This window comes from Octopus bimaculoides, chromosome 1 (genome assembly GCF_046866305.1).
Source record: "Octopus bimaculoides isolate indiv1 chromosome 1, ASM4686630v1, whole genome shotgun sequence".
NCBI lineage: Eukaryota > Metazoa > Mollusca > Cephalopoda > Octopoda > Octopodidae > Octopus > Octopus bimaculoides.
The window spans coordinates 120,761,899-120,776,982 of NC_142928.1; the positions used below are offsets into that span (position 1 = coordinate 120,761,899).

The following is a 15,084-nucleotide window of genomic DNA, read 5'->3' on the forward strand; positions in this document are numbered from 1 at the left end:
TCATAAGTATCATAAGTGCCCTGGCTCAAGCCATTAGATTTATAGAAAAAGAGAAAGGTGTTTGTGTGACATGTATACTGTTCTACACTGACTGACTATTATTACAGCCCATTGATATGAAAATAGTTTAGTTTTTAGGTAAACATTTTCATTTTTAGATTATTCAGTTGAAGGTGTTATTGAGTTTAAGATGTTATTGCGATTTCAAGAATATTTAGTTTTTTTCTTGTGTTTTTTCTTTTTACATGTGGATCTGAGGAAGGGGCAATGGTCTTAGGTTCTAGAAAATGGGTGAGAATAATGTTGTTAATGTTACACCTGTAGGAAAGATATGAGTAGGGAGGAGAATCCAGAGGGCTTAGGTATCGAACAGAAAAGACTAGGCACAGTGGTTGGTGTGGGACCAGTGGGTGGGGATGAGGCACAACAAGACTTGATGAGAGAAGAGTGGGCCAAAAGCACAATGCCAGCCAATTCCCAGGATCAGAGACCATTATAATAGTGATGGAAAAAAACATAGGGAGGAGACAGCACACTTATGGAGGATGCGTGTAATTTTAAGCCAAACTAACAAGTGGCTTTTCTCTAGCTGTGATCTAAGCTGTCTATGCATGAGTGGCAATAGCACCATCCTGGCTCTATTGGGCAGCAGCACTGTCCCAAATGTTTTCCATTTTCATTTTCTTTACTAGGTAGAGTGGTGGCTAGCAGAATTGTTAGAGCTGCTGAGAAAATAGTTTGTGGTAGTTAGTTGTCTGAGGTCCAGTTTGCTTTTTAACTTTCTGGGGTGTATAGGGTAGCAGTTACTAATACTTTCATCAATGCAATACCTGACGTTTTTTTTAACATTTGAAATATCATACAGGTAAATGTTAAGTAATAATGAGGTTGGTCAGTATTTAGGTGGGTATTATTGGGAAAAATGTTGTTATAGGCTGAGGACACAAGATGATGGTGCATTTATCTGCAGCAGCTATGTAAATGTCTTCTACATAGATATTTGTTGATTTAACTATTACAAGGCTAATTCTTGTAAGGGTATCATGTAATTTGATTGAATAGTATCAGTGTATTACTCTAACTGCCATAAAAAAAAAGAAAGTGTTTCCAATTCAGAGGAACTAAGTAAATGCAACAAGTTATTTAGTCGATATTCTACTGTATCTACCGTCTTGTGACATTGTTCATTGACTGTAATAATATGTATAAAAGTTATCTAATTTTGTTTTGTTTGCATACAATGATAATGTAAACTAAAATGAATTACAATAATTACAGTAAGCTCAATTCAATGATTACAATAATCATTGGTTTATTTGCCATGCTTTTTCTCAAAGGAATAATGTGTATCAATTAAGGCAACAAATTTTTCCTTCATTTTAGAACATCCTAAATAATACCATTAAATGAGCTACTGTTGTTTTTAGTTCCAGATCAGTCCTGGTTATGCAGACCTATGATTAAAGCCACTTTAGCTTTAACTGTCCCATCTGTTCTGAGACACAATATATCTAGGATTATGTTATCCAATGGGTTGTTTTTGTTTTTAAAAATAAAGACAAGGTTGTGATTTGTGGAAGATTCAGCTGCTATTTCTAGCAGATTGAGTGATTGCATGGAGCTTTCCTTGTTGGTTTGATATTATTATTTAGAAACAATATCTAAACTTTAACCTTTGGAGTACACTAATTAATGGGTTCTCCTAGGCATGTTGTTCATGTCTAGGAGAACCCAATATATCTAGAACTACATCCCCTTCTTTATGCATGAACCTGATATGACACAAACTGCACAGATTGATGCAACACAATTAGATGCACAATATCCTACCCATAACAGACAGTTGCAGGATGAGTTGAAATGATTGTTGTACTGAATAAATACTAGTGCTAAATCTATCTTCCATTTCCTTCATAAGTTGTTATTATCTCAACTAACACTGTGGAATTCCTGACATAGATCCAGGGGGAACATGTCCCAACTGTGGATGACACCAAGTAGCCCAATCTGTGAATGTGCTTTACCCAACACACTAATTGACATATACTCATTGATCCAAAAAATTACACACATGCACACACACACACACACACACACACACACACACACACACAAAACTACTTTTGTAAGAAGAGTGGTGACTCTGACTAAGGTTAGCAGGCTGAATTTTTGTAGTCACTGTCACCAATTTTCTTGTAAAAGTATAATAAATATATACTCTACAAAAAGTATTGTGTTTTTCAGTTTAATGTAAAAAATTTTTTTATTATAACTCAACATAAAAACAAATGATAATTTAAATATACAATGTATATACGTCTGTTATATAATGAATATGTGTCTTAACTAATATCTTCTTTATTTTTGCAGTTTCTGTGGGAAAGACATCTCTAATTCTTTCCCTAGTTAGTGAAGAGTTTCCAGAAGAGGTTAGTCTGTTATAATTTTCTTATTTCATATTTTCTTTTTTGCATTGCCAAGTAAGTAGTGAATCCTTAAACTGCTCAACCTCCACATGTGAAGAGATTTAAGAGTAATTGAAAATCTTTAACCACTACTAAAAACTGAAGGTGAACAAAATTAAGAATGCAGTAGAAATTTTAGTTACGATACTATTTTCTTTGACATCCATCTGTCTCAAGAGACAATGTAGTTTTGCACTTCTGGCCTGTCAATGACCACTCTAGTGTACAAGTCTAAGTTGGGTGTATGGAGATCCAGGATTGATCAGATCCAGGCTGTTTCTTTTGGTTTCATTAGTGTGGTCCAGAGGAGTGTAGGGGAGTAAATTTGGCTCTGGAGTTCTGGAACAGTGTCAAATTGAATGTCAATCTGCCTTAAGAGTTCTATTAAAAAGATTTATAAGGTTTGCTCCATAGCATTTTCTCTCAAACCAAAGCATTTGTTTACCCATTAGCCAGGGTTCTGTAACCCTTGACTAGGCCCTATACCAGGTGCTGTCAGCTGAAGGTGGGACTCATGTCAGACAGGGTGATCATGTTCTGAAGTAGTGACTGAAGTTACTACTTACTATCCTTAGGTTAATAGCTATGCTAATTAAACATTTTATTGCTATTAACTAATAGCTTCATTAAAGACAAAGAACTAATTAACTCTAAGTAGGTGCAATATGGCTATGTGGTTAAAAAGTTTGCTTCCCAACCATGTTTTGAGTTCAGTTCCACTGCACATCATCTTGGGTAAGTGCCTTCTACTGTCACCTTGGGCTGCCCAAAGCTGTGTGCATGGATTTGATAGACAGAATCTGAAAGAAGTCTGTTGTGTGTGAGTGCATTGTAAGTGTGGGTGAATATTGTGTTTGTGTTTCTTTATTTTAATATTGCGCGAGAGTTGTAAACGGGTGTCATTGTCATACAAACTTTATCATTTGTTTTTAATCTTCTGTGAAAGGGGAAATATCACCTTGCTCAGAAACAGGTGAAAGTTAGCAACAGGAAGGATATCTGGCTATAGAAAATTGCCTCACTAAATTCTGTCTAACTCATGCAAGCATGGAAAACTGGATGTTAAAGTGCTGTAAAATGATGATGGTGAAACTATGATATTTTGCAGTATAATGTTTTCTCAACAGTATGTGATGTTTTTATTCTTGTTTGACAATACTATGAAAGGGAATCATCTAATCATCTTATATATATGAGAAAAATTATTTCCACTGTTTAATTTTGAATGACTTAAAAGTATAAAACAAATTTTGAATAATTTTTTTCAATCACATCACATATTTTACAAGTTTCCTCAGAGATGAGAAAAGAGACAATTTTGTCAATGCCTTTCTAAGTGGTTGAATCCAAGAAATAAAGGTTCAGCTAACAACAAGAGTATATTCAGTTTTCTATCTAAATATATTATTGAATCTTCTTCAACCAAGTAGATATGATACCATAATTAATGGGAAGAATTAAATTAAAGAGTATAACCTTTAAAAGAAAATCATAATTTAACAAATGATTATATTAAAAAAAATACTCTGTATGATTATATTTAAAAATGCCCTACATTTAAAATGACTGTATTTAAAAATGTCCTCTTCACGTAAACAAATGTTTTGTATTGGAAATTTATCATTATTATAAGTAATTATAAGTTATTAACCCTTTTGTTACCATATTTCTGTTGAAATATGCTGCCCTTGTTTCAATTAATTTTGGAAATAATTAAGGATTTAATAAAATAACTGTCTTTATTAAGCAGATGTTTGAAACATAGATTAACATAAAATTATGATGGAAGGTTTTAATTTAGATCTCTTTAAAACTGGGAATTTGTATCATTGAACCAATGGCAGTTTCAGGTGGTTGGTATGAAAAGGGTTAAAAACTGCATCCATATATTTATGTCAGAAGGGTGTGTTATATCTGGATTGCACCTAGTTATCCATTTAACTGCCTTTGTGCCATAATTCTATTCAACCAGAGATGCAGTTAAACAACAACAAAACTGCCCATCTTCTCCATGTCATTAATCATAAGGTAAAATCCAGAATCAGAGGAATCCAGTATGGTTATGTATCAACAAAAAGTAATCCAAAAGAAATTGTAGTTTATTAAAAATAAGCTTAATTGCCATGTGGAAAGGAAACTACTGACATTTCAGGCTCAGGCTCTTTCTCCAGTAAAAAAGGAGAGATTGATACATGGAATGTTATTACAATATTTCGCAAAAAAATGATTGGCATCATAACCTTAAGGGACAGCTGTAGTTGTTATCACTGTATGATTATGATTATAGATACTAAAAATAATTGTTTATTAACAATGATTGTTTTAAAACATTAAGGTGTGGGCTTAGTGGTGTGGTTGAGAAGTTTGCTTCTTCACCATATAATTTTAGGTTCAGTCCCATTAGCGCCGCTTGACTGGCATCCATGCTAGTGGAGCACTAAGAGCACCATCCGAGCGTGATCATTGCCAGGGCCGCTGATTGGCTCCTGTGCCAGTGGCATGTAAAAAGCACCATTTGAGCGTGGTCATTACCAGCATCGCCTTACTGGCATGTGGAAGACAACATTCGAGCAAGGTCGTTGCCAGTGTCGCTGGACTGGCTCCTGTGCATGTGGCACATAAAAAACACCATTTGAGCGTGGCCGTTGCCAGTACCACCTGACTGGCTCTCGTGCTAGTGGCACGTAAAACCACCCACTACACTCTCGGAGTGGTTGGTGTTAGGAAGGGCATCCAGCTGTAGAAACTCTGCCAGATCAGATTGGAGCCTGGTGCAGCCATCTGGCTCGCCAGTCCTCAGTCAAATCGTCTACCCATGCCAGCATGGAAAGCAGACATTAAACGATGATGATGATGATGATGTCCAAAGCTGATCAAAGCCTTGTGAATGAATTTGGTAAATGTAAATTGAAAGAAGATCATTGTGTAATGGATGTAAAAACAAATGAACAAAAGAAAAATGTTCATTTCATATCATGTTTCATTGCTAACTCCTATAAAGAATCTTTTTATCAAGTATTCATAAATAATATCTAATTTGATTACTTAAATCAGTTTCCATGTTGTATATTGTTTGAAGTTTTCTCGTCCGCTTTTGATTCTTTTCATGTTTATGTTTATTGCTAAAAACAATTGATTTAGGGGAAAAAATACTTCCTTTTATTTTCTACTTGGGTTGAGATTTGTTGACTAGTTCTTGGAATTTTTCTGTAGGTGCCAGCAAAAGCAGAGGAGATTACTATTCCTGCTGATGTTACACCAGAACGGGTTCCCACTCACATAGTTGACTTTTCAGGTAAAAGACTTTATATAATCAAATAACTTCCATAAGAATGTCCTTTGACCATATACATTTTTTTGTTTCCTAATAGTCTTAGAATTTCTTTTTTAAAGTATGTAACACCTGTACTTTAGAAATTCATTTTTTGGTCATTTATCTTTGATTGGATGGTTGGTGTTATTGATGACCAGATGTAGTAACCAAATTGTACTATTGTGCTGCAGATTAATCTAATTCATACCACCTTGGAAAAATGAATATTTAATATTGAGGATTTTTAATAAAATTATCAAAATAAAATAAAGTGCCTTTTTAGCTGGTTCAATTATAATTGAAGCATTTTTGGTTACATTTCATTTCCTGTCAGAATATTGCATAAAATACTTTCAATCCTCTTCAAAACTACATAGCATTGCTTTTTAATACTTTTCTTTTCTATATATTCTTGTACAGCAAGGAAAATGTTAAAGGTCATTAACCTTTTAGCATTTAATCTGGCCACATCTGCCCAAATATTCTACTTGTTTTATATTAAAATGGACCAGATCCAACCTCTCACACCCATCCTACAATGTCTTTCTAAAATTATGCAAACACACCATTAAAATCTTGAAGCCACAAGCTGCATGATTAATTCAAAACAATATGAATAAATAAGCATTACATTTGATAGAGAAATCTGAATTCTAAAGGGTTAAGGATAAACCAGACAGTTTAACGCAATAGTTTAGTTTTCTCTCCATTATTAATTAATATCCACTGCACCTAAATCTTCTGTATATTGTTAATAAATATGTAAGAAGGTGAAGATTGAAACCACAAGCTGAAGAGTGGTAGTTAATTCGTTATACTATCAGACTCATGATTGAACTCAATTAGAATTTACAAGAACTCCCATTAGAATTTTCATTTTTGTCTTTGATTTGTATTTGATGTCCTCCCCCACAATCTAGTATATATCAAGTTTTTTCAGTCTTACTTCCTCTGAGCTGCCTAAGTCCAGCTTTGTTAAGGTGTGGTGAAACCACAAAGTAAATTTATGCAATCTGCTTGGAGTACTTTTTCATTACTTACATGCATGAAATACATGCTTGCTGTATTGAATCTTATTAATGATAGAGTGATTGAAATTAGAAGAATCAAGCTATAAGATAACAAATGTTTGAAGAACCAATTGTCTCCTCAAAGCCTTATTTTGCAGATATGCATTACCCTAATGAATATTTCTTCTTTCTAGTTATTAAAAAAAAGTACAACAGGTTCCAGGTTCAGTCTCATTGCAGGACACCTTGGACAAATGTCGTCTACTATAACCTTGAGCCGAGTAAAATCTTGTGAGTGGATTTGGTAGATGGAAATTGAAAGAAATCAATGTGTGTATGTGTGTGTCTGTATATATATATATATATATATATATATATAGCTAGCTAGCTCTGTGTGTGTGTCTTTGTGTCTGTGTTTGTCCTCCACCATTACTTCTTGTCAGCTGCTGTTGATGTGTTTACATCTCTGTAACTTAGTGGCTTGGTAAAAGAGACCGATAGAATAAGTACCAGGTTTAAAAAAAAGAAGTCCTGGGGTCATTTAATTGACTAAATTACTTCAAGGTGATACCCCAGTATGGCTGCAGTCTGAAACAAGTAAAAGATTAACATAGAAATACATTAACTATAATGTAGCATTAATTATACTCTAGAATTGCATTATTGTCATCATGACCATACTAGCTTGAATTGGAAAGGATAGAAATATAAATAAATTTCAAATATTACTATTCTATTGTCTCCATGTGTCTATATACAGCTTTGTTCCATCATTTTAATTCTGATTTTACTTTTGCAGCTCAAGAACAAGATGAAAATGCTCTATGTAATGAAATACAAAAGGTATTATCATTTATTCATTTTTCTTTCTTTTTTCAGCCTTAAATTATTATGAAAGTAAAAGTTAATAGAATCATTGTACCACAGCATTCAGTAAATACACCACATAAATATTGTATTGAAAATATGTATGCACACACACACCTGGGCATAAAATCCTAGACCAAATATGTTTTCATCCAAGCCATACCAGCACGGAAAAACAAACATTAAAAGAACAAATGCAGAGAGAGAGAGAGAGAGAGTTAGTTAGTTGAAAAGTTCATAGGCTGACTAAGATTCTCTCATGGAATGCAACCAGATGAGGTTATTTTTCAACATAATTGCCCTTGCTGTCCTCTCACTTCTTCCATCGGTGTTGGATCCCATTGATGAAGAATCTTTCATCCTGTTCATCAAAAAAGTCAAAAACAGCAGATACAGGTTCCCAGCCAAGTGTTGTCTCATGTTGGAGAAGCATATGATAGTCAAATAGGGCCAAATCAGGAGATTAGGGAGGGTAATCAACCAGACATGCATAGCAGCCACTGAAAGCAAGGACTTGTGTGCTGGACCAGTGTCCAGATGAAACAAGACCCTATTTGTCAGTTTTCCTGGACATTTGGTCTTGATAGCCTTTCGTAACTGCCTCAGCAAGTTAGCATTATACACTCCATTGATGCAGTAGCCTTTTTGAAGATCTTCAATAAACACAATGCTTTTAGCATCCTCAAAACTGAGGCCATCACCTTCCTTGAGGATGAGATGACATTGGTCTTCTTTGGAGCAGGTGAGGGGGAATGTTTCCACTGCTTGGATTGTCTCTGTTTTTGATTCAAAGTAATGAACCTAACACTGATCCTGGGTTAGGAAGCGTTCAAGGAAACCAGATGATCTGTCCCAAACAATGTCAAATTTTCCTGTGATGTGATCAGCCTGTTGTGGTTTTGATCATGTGTCAGAAACCTTTGTTATGCCAAATTCATTGTGCAGAATATTCTCAACTGTCTCACGGGATATGCTTATGGCATTGACTATTGGATTCATGATCAACTGCCTGTCATCTGGGAGCTCCTCTATGCTGATGACCTTGCTCTAATAGCTGAGTCACTATCAGAACTAGAGGAGAAGTTTCAGGTGTGGAAGCAAGGTCTAGAATCAAAGGGCCTCAGAGTCAACCTAACAAAAACCAGTTGCAGGACATCCAGACCTTGGGTCATTTTCAGTATTCTCCCTTCTCTTCCTAAATACTGCTGCCCACTTTTGCACAGTGGATGAAGCTTGAGTGTCATCCCCTATTGTAACAATCATGTTAGCATGAATGTCCCTGGAGGCTAAAGCTCTTTTCTGAAGGTACTTGATAACACCTCACTGCCAGATTTTGTCCATTTTTCAAGTGAAGACTAGTTTTGAAGTTTTCTTTGATGTTAGTTTACTTGGAAACAAACAAAGCTGTTATTAATAAGAAGAGTTGAAATGAATGTATGCAAGATTTCATAGTTCTTGCATCACACCTTCACAATCAGCCTATGGTGTGTGCATGTCTGTATAAAGGCACAGGCAAGACTGTGTGGTTAAGAAGTTCTCTTTGCAACCATTTGGTTTCAAGTTCAGTCCCACTGTGCAGTACCTGCCTATAATCTACTATAGCTCCAGGCTAACCAATGCCTTGTGAGTTAATATGGTTGAGGGAAGCTATAGTAAATCTGTTGTATATTTAGGTGCGTGTGTGAATGTTGACACTCTATAGCTTTCCTTCAGCAAAATGGTGAATGAGGTTTAAATTCTTTGTTGACGTAACTCATCATTCTGCACTTTCTATGACCTGTGAAATAAAAAGAATCTCTTACTTGGAAAATGGCATCTGGGTATAAAATCCTACATCAAATAAGTTTTCATCCAAGCCATACCAGTATGGCAAAACAAACATTAAAAGAACAATTGAACAAATCTAAACACATCCCTTAATATGGATTAAACACACTGTAACTAGCATATACACCCTCAAACAAGTTATACTATTTTATAATTATAATTGTTTACTAAATCCAACATTTGAGTTAGTGGCATTATGAAAGGCATCTGTGTAGATACAAAAACATGTCTTCAATAACTGAAAATTTCTTAAATGACAGAAATATCAAACATCATGGACATTCTTCTAATAGTTTAGAATTTGGTAGGAGGTAGGGGGCACCATGACAGTTACTTTTTAGAAATAACTTGTCAGCTTTTGCATTCCTTTGTTGAGTAATCTCATTTCCATCATTGATGTTTCTGAATAAAATATGGTTGTCACAAGCTCCTAACTCGTGTGACTTCTCAAAATCTGAAACTTCTAGAAATTACAGTTTATGATTCAGCTATCCGAATTGACAGTACCTTGGTAGATAAAGCAATTAAGAGTATGAAGACAGGGAAAACCCCTGGCCCATCAGGAATCACTGCAGAGATGCTTAAAATACCTGGCGGTGTCAGCTATAGTCTAATCACCCATATAGTCAATCAGGTGATACATGAAGGAGTCATACCCAATGACTGGTGTAGTAGCACCGTAGTCAACTACTACAAAGGTAAAAGTGATGCATTAAATACAAATAATTACAGAGGTATCAAGTTATTGGATCAGGTATTGAAAGTCATGGAGAGGGTTATAGCCCAACTAATTAGGGAGAGAGTTAGTTTAGATGAGATGCAGTTTGGGTTTGTGCCAAGGAAAAGCACCAGTGATGCTATATTTCTGGTAAGACAGCTGCAGATGAAATACCTAGCCAAAGATAAATCTCTGTACCTAGCTTTCATTGACATGGAGAAAGCCTTTGACAGGGTCCCCCTATCCCTTATCTGATGGTCAATGAGGAAACTAGAAATAAATGAATGGTTAGTGAGAGCTGTACAAGCCATGTACAGGGATGCTATCAGTAAGGTGAGAGTTGGCAACAAGAACAATGAAGAATTTCGGGTAGGGGTCCACCTAGGATCAGTCCTCTTCCCCCTCTTATTCATCATAGTCCTCCAGGCAATAACAGAAGAATTCAAGACAGGATGCCCCTTGGAGCTTCTCTATGCTGATGACCTTGCTCTAATAGCTGAGTCAATATCAGAACTAGAGGAGAACCTTTAAGTGTGGAAGCAAGGTCTAGAATCAAAGGGCCTCAAAGTCAACCTACCAAAAACCAAATTCTTAATAAGTAGGAAGGCAGACAAACCACAAATCCCTGCAGGTAGATGGCCCTGCTTGATTTGTAGAAAAGGTGTAGGAAGAAACTCCATAAGATGTACCCAGTGTAAACTAAAGATACATAAGAGGTGCAGCAATATCAAAGGAAGGCTAACTGGGAAGATTGTTTTTGTGTGTGGCAAATGCTCAGGAGCAATAAACACTGAAAATGTGCACAAAACAGCTTCCGTCACATTCCAGGGGTAAAAACTAGAAGTAGTTGATAGCTTCCGTTACCTAGGTGACCAAGTCAGTAGCTGGGGTGGATCCTCTGAGAGTGTAACTGCTAGAATAAGAATAGCCTGAGCAAATTTCAGAGACAATGACAAATGACCGAGACCTCTGCAGATGTGCTGTGCCTGAGAAGACTCGGCAAGCCAAGTGAGACCATAACCATGGCCTATGCCAGTGCAACATAAGCAGCCCATTTAAGAGTACCCTTCAATCATTAGGCAATAAACCGTGCTTGTGAAGACCTGTTGAGGCAAGTGAAATTGATGTCATGGCTGATGACAGTACCACCTGATTGGCACCAGTGCAAGTGGTATGTTTAAAAGTACCATTCGAGTGTGATCGTTGCCAGTGCTGCCTGACTGGCCCTCATGCCAGTGGCATGTAAAATGCACCATTCAAGCATGGTTGATGACAGTACCACCTGACTGGCCCTCATACTAGCGACACATAAAAAGCACCCACTACACTCTGGGAGTGGTTGGCGTTAGGAAGGGCATCTAGCTGTAGAAACTTTGCCAGATCAGATTGGAGCCTGGTACAGCCTTCTGGTTTGCCAGTCTCCAGTCAAACCATCCAACCCATGCCAGCATGGAAAGCAGACGTTAAATGACAATGATGATGATGATGATGATGAGATCATGCAGCACATGTGCACACCCTTCAGAAAGACTGTGGGTCCTTACTACTAGTGTCCTTACGGATCAGTCATTTTCAAGTGGAGCATTCTGACACTCTGGAGTATTGTAGCGAGTTCTTGCAAGAATTTTTACATACAACATTTATATTGGTTTCAAATTTTGGCACCAAAGCCAGCAATTTCATGGGATGAAGTAAATCGATTGCATTGACCCCAGTATTCAACTAGTACTTATTTTATTGACTCCAAAAGGATGAAAGGCAATGTTTACCTTGGTGGAATTTGAACTCAGAATGTGAAGACAGATAAAATGCTGCTAAGCATTTTGCTTGTCATGCTAACGATTCTGCTAGCTCATCACCTTGCATATAACATTAATATTGGCTTCAAATGTTGGCACAAGGCCAGCAATTTTGTGGGACAGGATAAGTTGATTATATCAACCCCAGTGCTCAACTGGTACTTATTATATTGACATGAAAGGCAAAGTCGACCTTTGTGGAATTTGAACTCTTTATGTTAAGATGGACTAAGCATTTTACTTAGCATGCTAATGATTCTGCCAGCTTGCCACCTTACATACATCATCATCAATGTCATCATCATAATTTAATGTCTGTTTTCCATGCTGGCATGGTCTGGATAGTTTGACAGGAGCTGGTAAAGCTGGGGGCTTCACCAGGCTCCATTATCTGTTTTGGCATGGTTTCTACTTTTACCATAATTATGAGATTTATAACCTAGATAATCAAGTAAGATTGGTATCGTTAAAAGGAAAAAATGAAGTTACAAATTGATCTAGATAGGTGGAATTTCATATATAGATTTATATAAATTATAATTTTATATGCTTTCATAAAGCTAGAAATATTTTTCTCCCTTTCCCAATCTATATCTCTTTCAACATCTCTCTCACTCATTATAATTTCTTACTTGATTTGCCAACAAATTTATGAATCATTTGGCTCTAACAAGCAGCATCTTAAAACTAAGTCCTTTTTTTTTTTATCATGATGTATTACATATAAAGAAAAACCAAAGTCGATAAACTGGTTGATTAACTGGATACAATAAAAACCCTTTTGTTAACTGTCCTTCAACCATGATCAAAAAATGCAAAGCAGTTGTGTGCTTCAGATCAATGATGATACCTAAACAGCTGGTGCATTACAACATTAATGTCACCCTGCTAAAATGATTTTGTGTTGACTTATTGATGAAGTGTTGTGCTGATATTTTTTTTCTATCTCTGTTATTTATAAATAAAGCCATAAAAGCTTATAGTCATTATTACTCCTTAGACAAAAACATGTAACTCTGATTGCCACAGTCTGTCTGTCTGACAATAACTTTCACTCATATTTCATGCCTAAATGGTTTTCAGCAAGAGGATTACCTAACCATAGAAACAAAATTGCTCTTACAGTTGGCAAATATATAAATTTAAAAAAAAATTTTTAATCCTATCTATGCAAGCATTTAAAAAATTATTGGGAGAATCTTTGTCGGCCATTCCAGACAAATTGAATTGGTGTCATTAATGTTCAATTTGAACATGTGTAAGTTAATGCTTGTAACAAAAATATGCATGAGGAGTCAATTCCAGAAGATTCTGGTGCTGGTACCACATAAAATGCATCCAGTACATTCTGGAGTGGTTAGTGTTAGGAAGGGCATCCAGCTGTAGAAACCATGCCAGAATAGACAATGGAGGCTGGTGCGGCCCCTGGCCTTACTGGCTCAGGTCAGACCGTCTAACCCATGCCAGCATGGAAGGCAGATGCTACATGATGATGATGATGATGATGATATGGGTCTGTCAGAAGGATTTGAGCTGTTTTGCGGGTTTAGGCATAAAGCACAAGAGTGGTGACATATGAAAAGGAAAAAGGAATTTTAGGTAGTCTTTGTCAAACATGGTCTATAACTTTCTAATTGAGACAAGTAGAAACCATTATAGTAGCTGCATTATAGACAAAGAGGAAGCATCATTGATTGTTGGCTTGTGATTTTAGTGTTGAGGTGAATAGAGCTTTGTCAATCATTTGACTATCCTATTTTTGGATGAAAAAAATAATAAAATAGAAAAAATATAGTATCGGTCATTAATTTAAGTAAGAATGTGTGTCTCTGCCATTCTTGATTCTCTGGTAAATCACTCAAGGTAAAATTCATTATATGACTTATTTTTCAAATGTGAACTTAAGACTTTGACACTTATGTGAACTTAAGACATTTAGGTTTTTTCCTTTCATCTTACTCTTACTGCAAATTCAACTCATTAAAGTAATCTCATTGCAACTCTTTTGTGGTTTCAGGCAAATGTTGTCTGTATTGTTTATTCAGTAGAAGATGAAGATACTATAGAAAGAGTAAGTATTTATCTTTTTTTAATCTATTTCATGAGTGGTATTGGCTGTTCAAATAACCAATCATTTTCTTGCATTGATGTTTGCTTATAAATGTTAACTTGATATGGCTTAACTTATATTTATATCCTAACAAACTGTTGTGCTATTATTTTAAACAATTTTTTTTATTATCTAATTTTTGCTTCACTGACAAATAATCCAAGTTACAGAATCTCATAACTTATCCAGTCACAGACTACTCGTTGGTCATATATAAAATATTGACTTTCAAGACATCAAATTCTGTTGCTGACTTTGCATTGTCTCCAAGCTAATCATATTACATAACTCTGATGAACAAGCAATAACTGAGCACTTTTCTTACTTCATGACCAAGTGATTTAACAGAAGGCAGAACATCTAGTTTTGTAAATGTTTTTTGTTTCATAAGTTAGATGTAGGCATAGCAGTGTGGTTAAGAAGCTTGCTTCCCAACCATGCAGTCTCTGGTTCAGTTTCACTGTGTGGCACTTTGGGTTAGTGGCTTCTACTATAGCCTTGACCAGTCAAAGCCTTGTGAGTGGATTTGATAGAAAGAAACTGAAAGAAGCCTGTTGTGTATGTATGAAATCGTAGTCATGGTCAGTGACATATAAAAGACATCCAGTACACTCTGTAGAGTAGCTGGCATTAGGAAGGGTATCCAGCCATAGAAACCAGGCCAAAGCAAACTGGAGCCTGATGCAGTTCTCCGGTTTACCAGCTCCCGTCAAACTGTGTAACCCATGCTAGCATGGAAAATGGACATTAAATGATGATGATGATAATGTGTGTGTGTGTACCCCTGACTTGATGTCATGTGATTGTAAATGAACATCACCATCAATGTGATGTTTGTTTCAGTCTTCCACGAAAAACATGTATGGCCATGCTAAAATAATCTTTTTATTTAAAATCTTAAGATTCTGAATAACCAAATGGTTTATAAGTAGACTTTGATTTTATCATTATAAGTATTTGAAATATATTGGGTGA

General features: G+C 35.9%; 1 protein-coding gene across 2 annotated transcripts in view; it reads left to right on the forward strand.

Annotated features, from left to right (window-relative positions):
* The window catches only part of LOC106871508 (mitochondrial Rho GTPase 1), a 94,392-nt gene that overhangs the window by 36,468 nt on the left and 42,840 nt on the right, over nt 1–15,084 (forward strand). For both annotated transcript variants that reach the window (XM_014918007.3, XM_014918008.3), the window contains exons 2-5: nt 2,371–2,429; nt 5,679–5,760; nt 7,588–7,631; nt 14,017–14,070. In XM_014918007.3, the coding sequence (XP_014773493.1) occupies nt 2,371–2,429; nt 5,679–5,760; nt 7,588–7,631; nt 14,017–14,070 (239 nt within the window). The remainder of the gene's footprint in view (nt 1–2,370; nt 2,430–5,678; nt 5,761–7,587; nt 7,632–14,016; nt 14,071–15,084) is intronic.